The sequence below is a fragment of the Scyliorhinus torazame genome, chromosome 16 (assembly GCF_047496885.1).
Source record: "Scyliorhinus torazame isolate Kashiwa2021f chromosome 16, sScyTor2.1, whole genome shotgun sequence".
Lineage (NCBI taxonomy): Eukaryota > Metazoa > Chordata > Chondrichthyes > Carcharhiniformes > Scyliorhinidae > Scyliorhinus > Scyliorhinus torazame.
This window is the reverse complement of record NC_092722.1, coordinates 50489917-50498893: the sequence shown is the minus strand read 5'-3', so window position 1 is coordinate 50498893 and position 8977 is coordinate 50489917. Positions and strand designations below refer to the sequence as shown.

Below are 8977 nucleotides of genomic sequence, written 5' to 3'. Positions count from 1 at the left end.
GGGACATGTTCATTCAGCATGTTGGAAGTTGCAGGGAAAGCCCATGAGATTCATTGGATTCCTAAGGAGGTTTCTGAAAAGGGAATAAAAGTGGAGAATATTACAGAGCAGCCTGTAGCTTTTACAGGACTCCATGTCTTGAAGTTTCATTTTTTTATGGGGGCGGTATATAAGGGTCCTTCCTGTTCAGTCCCTGTCTATCCTAGCTAAACTCTCTCCAATAAGCCTGTGGCCTTTGGATTCTTCAAACTACAGAGGCCTGAAGTCAAACCACGAGCTGAAAGCAAAGTTTGATGTGAAGTAAAGTGTCTCTATAGAAAGATAGAGGCCCGAATGTGAAGCTTGAGCTGAAGGCCTAGTTTGGTGAGAAATAAAGTGTCTCTGCAGAAAGCCTGCTGCCTGTGAGTACTCCATTTTCTAAACCACAAGGATCCTGACTGAATGACTCTACAAAAAAGACCATTATCTGCTACAAACCAGAGACTCCAGTTTGTAAGCTTGCTGCGAGGAAAGTGTGCTAAAGAATAACCATCTTTTGACTTTCATCCTTATTATTTTTTCACTCCTTTCCCCTCTGTGTTTGTCTGTCTTGTGTGTGTGTGGGCAAAGGGTGGGGCAATTAAAGTGAGAGTTAGGGGTTAGGTGATAGTTAACCAGTTGCATTTACTGCATTTTTTCAAGATAGTTTTTATTATAAATAAACAGTATTGTGTTTACATTTACAAACCTGGTGACTGTAATTATTGGTCAGCCAAGGGCCAAAGACGGTGTGTATTTTTATAAGAATTATTGGTTAATTCACTTGTGTTGTGAGTCCGAGACGAGTGGGGCTGGAACTGACCGCGCACTCGTCCGCTATCGATTTCTCCCTCTCTCGTACTGCCCACTCTCTCTTGTATTTTTCACCTTCTCTCTCACCAACCTACGTTTGCTGTCTCTAATCATCTCTCTACGTGGTTTTCACTATTTACCTGACACTCCCCCCCCCCCCCCCCCCCCTCCATGCTCAAGGCCCTCAATTCCACAGAACATCAAATCCCCCTTCGGAAAATTGAGTCAGTAAAATGATGGAATCGATTTGATTATCTCGGATCCACTTTATTGCTCTGGCAGGTTGAGCGCTACAACATTACTGGGAGAGAAAATAAATACATACAGGTTGCGGTGAAATCACACAATCATGCTTTTTTTATTTTTCTTGTGCATGACAGAAAATGTTAACCCCCCCCCCAACCTCTACCACCCCCTCACAGACGAATAAAATAAAAAGCAGCTTATGTACAGTGCTAAATCAGTTCCTTTCTTGGCGGCTTTAGTTGGCAGCCTGGTGGCATTGCCTGTCGTCAGCAGGAGGTGAAGGTTTTCCAAAAGAAGTTTTTGCAGGGAGCTTTGCGCTCTCTCTGCGGTAACTGGCTGAAGCGGGACCTCTCCTCCACTTTCATCTCCTCCACATCCTCAGGATCCGGGAAAGTGTTCTCAATCGCGATTTGATTGCTGCTGGAGTCAAGCAGTCCGGATAACAGCTTCAAAATGATCTCTTTCCTTTCTTTGTTCAGCTCCTGAAGGGCAAACACAGGACATGATACATTTGAGTTACCTGTGTGGGAAATTGTGCTCCGGAGCATTGAGCACACAAGAATTTGACGATTCTATTTAAGGTGCCATGGGTGAAGAAAATTACTTTTTTAAAACTTTTTTTTTAACCTGAGGCTTACTTGCCGACTTAGCTCCTCCTAATTAAGAGAAAGAAATAATTTGTACTGGGTTATTTTATCACCCAATGCTGTTCCCAGAGCACAACTTTGTTTTAATGTACGGAATGTGACAACCAACAGGAAGCGCCCACAACCGGAAGTGTAATAATCGTGTTGATCAGGTCGACTTGGGATTTTTTATGCTCACCTGACAGGACAGACAGGGCCTGGGGTTAACATCTTATTGGAAAGACAGCACCTCCAACAGGGTAGTACACCATCACTACTAGAGTGAAGTGTTGGCCTGCATTATCTAGAGTGGAGCTTCTTCTGACTATGATCAGTAAGGGAATCGAGGGTTATGGGGATAAGGCGGGAAAGTGGAATTGAGGATTATATCAGATCAGCCATGATCTCATTGAATGGCGGAGCAGACTCGAAGGGCCGAATGGCCTCCTTCTGCTCCTTTTTAAAAAATTCATTTATGGGATGTGGGCGTCGCTGGCTGGACCAGCATTTATTGCCCATCCCTAGTTGCCCTTCAGAAGGTGGTGGCGAGTTGCCTTCCTACGTCTTATGGGGCGAATTTCTCCCCCAACGGCGCGATGTCCGCCGACTGGCACCAAAAACGGCGCCAATCAGACGGGCATCGCGCCGGCCCAAAGGTGTGGAATGCTCCGCATCTTTGGGGGCCGAGCCCCAACATTGAGGGGCTAGGCCGGCGCCGGAGGGATTTCCGCCCCGCCAGCTGGCGGAAATGGCGTTTGTTGCCCCGCCAGCTGGCGGAAATGGCGTTTGTTTCCCCGCCAGCTGGCGCGCAAATGGGGCGCATGCGCGGGAGCATCAGCGGCCGCCGACAGTTTCCCGCGCATACGCAGTGGGGAGAGTCACTTCCTCCTCCGCCATGGTGGAGACCGTTGCGGAGGCGGAAGGGAAAGAGTGCCCCCACGGCACAGGCCCGCCCGCGGATCGGTGGGCCCCGATCGCGGGCCAGGCCACCGTGGGGGCACCCCCGGGGTCAGATCGCCCCGCGCCCCCCCCAGGACCCCGGAGCCCGCCCACGCCGCCTGGTCCCGCCAGTAAATACCAGCTTTGATTTACGCCGGGACAGGCAATTTCTGGGCTGGACTTCGGCCCATCCGGGCTGGAGAATTGAGCGGGGGGTCCCGCCAACCGACGCGGCCTGATTCCCGCCCCCGCCGAATATCCGGTACCGGAGACTTCGCGGGAGCGGGGGTGGGATTCACGGCGGCCAACGGCCATTCTCCGACCCGGCGGGGGGTCGGAGAATGACGCCCATGGTCTCCGAAATGCGAGTGCTAATTAACAGTGAAAAATCTCACCTTCTTTTCTGATTCTCCTGCCACCCCACCCCTGCATTTTCCCCCTGTCCACCAAATGCAGTGACAGCTCCTGCTGGCGGATAGTTCTTTTTGTCAGCTCCCCCCACTATGCTCCAACAGCTCAAGCCTTGTGAGTGAGGCACAGCAAGCCATGGAGGCCTGATCCTGTGCTTGCCTGATGCCTGCTGCCACCTGCGGGTGTCACAGGATAATGGTCAGGATCTCACCCGCCCTCAGGGTGGAATCTGGAGTAGGGAGTGGCACAATGGACTGAACTTCTCTGCTGTCACATTCTATGATGACTCTGGATAAACTTTGTGTTTTTAAATGACAGCCTACTTTTAAAGTTTTCACAAAGCAGGATTTAAAATTCTGCCTCATTTCTGTTGTTGATTTAATGACTGCATTTGCTATTGTACATATTTATATAACCCGGGGAGATGCAAGTTAAACATTTCACCACGAGCAGGCGCCCAGGGTGATTTCTCATAGCGGAACAGGGGGACAATGGCGCCCGACGTGTAGAGCTGGGTTACACCAAGGATATCACAGATGAGCAGCCACTACCATCCATGGAAAGTCATTTAGTGTTGAGCTCAATAATAGGCACTCTCTCTCTGCCCTGTGCACTTTTAAAAAATAGTTATACACCGTACAGAGTGCTGAAGAGATTTACTCTGTTTTCCTGTGCTCACAGAATAATGTTCTCTTCGGTCACAATGTTGATTGGAGCATGTGGATCAGCTCCATAGCAGCTCCGTGAGGCATTCGCGATTCTTAAAGCAACAGTACCAATATATTGAGCATTATGTTCACTCCAAAATGAGAGGGAGATCATAAAACTCATCAATGGATCATCGGAATTCATCACTGCTGTGGTCCTGAGCCACAGAGAATCACAGTCCAACTTCACACTCAATGTATCAGGATGATCCTATATCCCGGCATGGATTATCACCTTCAGGAATGGAGGAGAGGAAAAGGGAGAGTAATTGTGGACTTGCAGAATACAAGTGCACCAGAGGAAAGTCAAATTTCTAAGCTGTAAAATTCTGCCTCTGAATGGGTTTTAGTCTGAAAGGATGGTCAAGTGCAATGTAGATAATACATTCAATCTTTCATCCATTGGATTATGAACCCAGTTACCTCATTTATTAGGTTAAGAGGGTCGTTTAAGACCTCAGAGAGTGGTCTTCCCTGCACTTCTTCCAGTTACCCCAGGTAAGGATCCCTTGGTCAGGGTTATGAGCCATGGCCAACAGCAGGGTGTGGTGAACGTATTGCTGCTACAATTCACCACTGTATTGTATTATGTTGATGCCCTTGTGGGCTCCGCCTGTGGCTCCGCCCCCCGGGGGAGGTATATAGATCTGCACCCTGTAGGCGGCACTCAGTACAGAGCTGCGCAGGCAGGCACAGATCTAGCTTATTAAAACCACTGTTCACTTCTACTAATCGTCTCGTGTGAATTGATGGTCGCATCACAGGGATCCAACAATTTTGTTGGTGGTGTTGAAAGGGTAACTCAAATAGCCAGAATAGCTGGGATGACGGTGGCTTCCAGGTAAAGGGTCCTTCAGGATAGGAGGACTGGTGCTTCGCTTGAGCACACATGGGGAAGGGGATGGGAAACCTCATGTGTTATTTTACCCTCCCAACTGACTGAATCTGAAAATGGGAAGCTCTTACAAGCAACCGAAGAGGAATAAACAGAGGACCTGCCTTTGGACAGATCATCACTAACCCACCATTTATTACTTATGCACATTGATATTAACCTGCTCAGCAGCAAATACCTTGAGTTGGAATAATAGGGAAAATAATTAAGAACCCATAACCTCCCAAAGTTCCCTCAGCCCTTTCTAAACATGTTTCTATTCACCCATTTATTCATTTAACTGTTTTTCAGCGCATAGCATTAACAAAAGGATCTGATCGTCAGCTACTTAATTAGCTTTCATAATTGTTACAATTACAGCAATTGCACAAGAATATTTCCAGACAAATCCTGCCGCCCAAGCCCTTGATTTCCCCATCCTTCCACCCCATCCTTCACTTGGTGTTGTACACCCTCCCTCCACTGAGGGATTGGATGAGATGCAGCATTATGGGCAGCATGGTGACACAGTGGTTAGCTGCCCTGCAGCGCCAAGGACCCGGGTTCAATTCCAGTCCTGGGTGATTGTCTGCGTGGAGTTTGCATGTTCGCCCCGTGTCTGCGTGGGTTTCCTCCGGGTGCTCCGGTTTCCTCCCACAGTCCAAAGATGTACAGGTTAGGTGGATTGGCCGTACAAAAATTGCCCCTTAGTGTTCAAAGATGTGCAGGTTAGGTGGACTGGCCATTTTAAATTGCCCCCTGACGTCCAAAGGTTAGCTGGGCTTACGGGAATAGGACGGAGTTTGGGCCTGATAGGATGCTCTTTCAGAGGGCCGGTGCAGACTTGATGGGCCAAATGGCCTCCCTCTGCACTGTACGGGTTCTATGATTCATTGCTGCCAGAATTCTAGAGATTGGATCAAGTTGCTCTCATGACCTTTTGACCTTGCCGTAAGTTACTGAGCTGCGAGACATACTGAACCTGCGTAAAACAATGATGTGCTAGAATCTTCTGCTAATGCATCCCAACATATAGTGACTATCAACTCCATCTCAAAATGTAATACATTGTGATAATGGCCATCCTGTTTTGTTAAGGGGCGGATATGGGTGTTGTCAGCTTCACAACGTTTAGCAACTCTCTGTTAAACGGGAAATCCAAGCCAATGCTTTGTTTCCAGAGGTTCGTGGACAGAATCGGCCACAGTTCAAGCACGAAACCACCCACAGCAAATCACGGCTCAGAGACTACAGAATGGGAAACAATTCATCCCTGTGAGGGCGGTGGGTCAGTTCTGTCTGAGAAAGGTGGGAAAATAATTGTTGGGACAGGGTAGGGGGAAGAGCCACCTTGCTCTGTACCTGTGATAGACCTGATCCATGTCTAAAATGAGAAAACCGTTCATTTCTGATCAACGGTTAGATAAACAGAAAACATGGTCAAAAATCAAGCCCAATTCCATATACAAGTCAAGGGAAAAATGGCTTTGCCCTTCATCTTTCTGACATACATTAAATTAGCACCATCTTCAAATGGAAGGGGTGTCCAATGGACTGAGCATTGATGCTATAGCACCGCCTGGCTGGAAATCGGTACCTGATAGGCATTTTATATTTAATCTAGAGACCTATCTTCACGGCTGGAATCCCTCTCTCTCATTATAACCCACAAGGGTCTTACGGGGTGGGAACAATTAACTTCCCCATGAACCTTGCGGAATGCGAGCTCCCCGTTAAGGGTGTGGGGGACCTCTAAACAATATATTGTTCGATGATATATAAAGCTGGCCAGTTTGGCATCGGCAAGGCAGACCCAGTTGGGATTTGCCGTGTGATGTATATAATAGTGATTGTAAATAAACTAAGTTTCTTTGAACTACTCGATGTGGACTCCTTCGTGATCATATAAAACTCGCTCTCTCTTTAACCTTGGGCTAGATTCTCCGCCGTTCGGGATTCTCCATTTTGCCGGCAGCCCGAGGGTATCCCGACGGTATGGGACCTGCCCCACAATGGAAAACCCCATTGACCAGCTGGCGAAACGGAGCATCGCGCCGGCGTGCTGAACCGGAAATCTGGTGCAGCGGGACGGAGAATCCAACCCATTGTCTCTCAGTCTATCCTTACCCAAGTATCCAGCACAAAGTTGTTGCACCTGCCAAGGACCCCCTTCCCTTCAACTCAACAGGGAGGGGGCTCCCACATGCTGTCCTCGGTCATGTATAATTAAACAGAAACCCGCTGAATAATGAGATGGGGGTTAAGTGGGACAGGAGCATCTGTTGGAGAGAGCAGCAAAGGACAAGTTAACACAGAAAACACACAGTAAAATCTCGAGTATCTATTCAAAAGTCCACACTCGCACATATACAGCTCTGCTAACCCAGAGGCGAATTCAGATGGGAGTACACAAAGTGTTCATACAATTACAACACCGACAGTAATTTGTAGTTTGGGGATCATTTTAAGCCACTCAGCACTGAGAAGTGAAGGATGAGGGAATATTTTGGCGTCAGTGAGTGGAGCTAAGCTGACATGACACTAACATTGACCGAGGGGACCTATTAGACTAATAATAATGGGTAGGCATCTTTGAACATTGTGCGCCAGGGAGGTAAGAACACACAGTTTGCATTTTATTGCTTGTCATGGCTTACTTATTACTGTTCCACCTGTCTTGCTCTGTTTTTTGTGTTTCATGTCACTCACTCTCCTAGTTACTGCATGCTACACTTCTATTCAAAGGATTTTGTCTCCTCCGCATTCATCATCGGAATGAAAGGCTTCTTTTCCGGCACCCTAATCTTTTCATTTAGTTTCTCTCTTTGTGTGTTTTTTTAAATATTCTCTGTCCTTTTTCCCTCTCGCTGCGTCTCTTTTTTCACTTTTACGCTGATGCATGTTTATGTCGAATTCTGGGAAACTGGTTGTGCTTCTTTTGAGGTAACCACAAAAACAAAAATGAACAAATTGGGGGAGAAATGAAGAGGCTGCCATTTAAAGGGGTACTGCATCAAAGTGAGCAGAATCGCCAAGGAAACTTAAAGCACCAAAACTAAATGTGATTAAAGGGGTGGGAAGCTGCTTGTGTGAGTAGTGCCGGCATGACTAACTCTGCTTCCCAGGTAGTCCAGAGGCAGACTCATACACTAAAATCTTTGTGCATCCCGGGATAACTATCACAACCCCCCCCCCCCCCCCCCCCCCACCAAGAGACCAGTCATGGATATCAGCCAACTCAAAAAAAAAATTCTCGTACTCTGCTTCTGTCCCTCTCTCACCACCTCTCTGTCATTCTCACTTTCTGGTGTGCATATTTGTCTCATTTATTTTTTCTCTTCAACCTCTGTCAGTTGCTGTCTCTCTATTATTTCCACCTCTGACTCTCTTCCAGAGTCACTCTCATTTTCTACTTCTCTCTCACTTTTTTGTCTGTTCATCCCTCTAGTTATTTTTTTCCCCCTCACCTACACTTCTTGCCCCTTTACTAGATATCTTTCTGCCATCCCCGCCACCTGTTATTTTCTCTCTCTCTCTCATTTTATCCCCAGCCTTTGTCACTGTTACTTTCAGTTCCTCTCACTCTAACCCACACTCATGCCACTTACCTGACTGAAACTTTCTTTTCTTCTCACAGATTTCCTCTTCTCTGAAATCATTCATTGCTCAGGTTTTCTTCCTACCTCCATCCATCCACCCCCTCTCATTTTCTAGCTGCCTTTCCCCCTTCTGTAATTGTCACCCCGATTCATCTACCCCGACTTCTCTCCCACGCCATCTGCCTCTCGCTCCTTGTCTCCTTGCTTTGTCTTGTGTGTTTTTTTTTGTCGTCTCCCTCTCTTTTCCTCGTTCTGTCATTCCCTTCCGGCCGCGTACTCTTTGCAGATTTTCCCCTTGCTTAAGTTTTCACTCACCTGATTTGCCCGCAGACTCAGCCGGTCTTCCAAAGGTGCCGTGGCCCTCACACTGGACACGATGAGCAGCATGGACAGGAGGCTCGCCGTCCCCAGCAGCTGCATGCTGATGCTCTCGGTGTGGCGGAGTTGGAACGAAGCGGAGCCTGGCCGAGATCTTCTCAATGTGCCTCGACCTTGGAGTCTCTGTGTGGCTTTGACAATCTCTAACCCTTTATATAACCCAGCGCAGCCCCAGTCACTGACGCACAGACCAAAGCTTCATTAAACATCAGGGCTCCATCAAAGCCAAACAATTACACTCGGTCCAAGATTAACCCTTAGCTGACCAGGTTTACTTCACAAACACATCGGTCAATACAAGAGTCTTATTGCGTTGAATTTCTGCAATTTTCTGCCTGAAGATAAGAAGCACTGAGGAGAAAGTTT

The 8977-nt window shown here is 47.6% G+C and overlaps 1 protein-coding gene across 1 annotated transcript; it reads right to left on the bottom strand.

Moving 5' to 3' along the window:
* Positions 1–1077: 1077 nt before the first annotated feature.
* On the bottom strand, positions 1078–8760 carry LOC140392365 (somatostatin-2-like). Its single transcript, XM_072477662.1, has 2 exons — positions 8549–8760; positions 1078–1559 (listed from the first exon to the last, which is right to left on the bottom strand). The coding sequence occupies exons 1-2, from the start codon at positions 8651–8653 to the stop codon at positions 1344–1346; spliced, it is 321 nt and encodes a 106-aa protein (XP_072333763.1). The 5' UTR covers positions 8654–8760; the 3' UTR covers positions 1078–1343.
* Between the last annotated feature and the right edge of the window lie 217 nt (positions 8761–8977).

Excerpts from the sequence above, each read along its gene's own strand:
- LOC140392365 (XM_072477662.1), bottom strand. The coding sequence starts at position 8,653 with ATGCAGCTGCTGGGGACGGCGAGCCTCCTGTCCATGCTGCTCATCGTG. Across the intron at positions 1,560-8,548 it reads TGAGTCTGCGGGCAAATCAG|GAGCTGAACAAAGAAAGGAA; the intron begins GTGAGTGAAAAC and ends TTTGCCCTTCAG.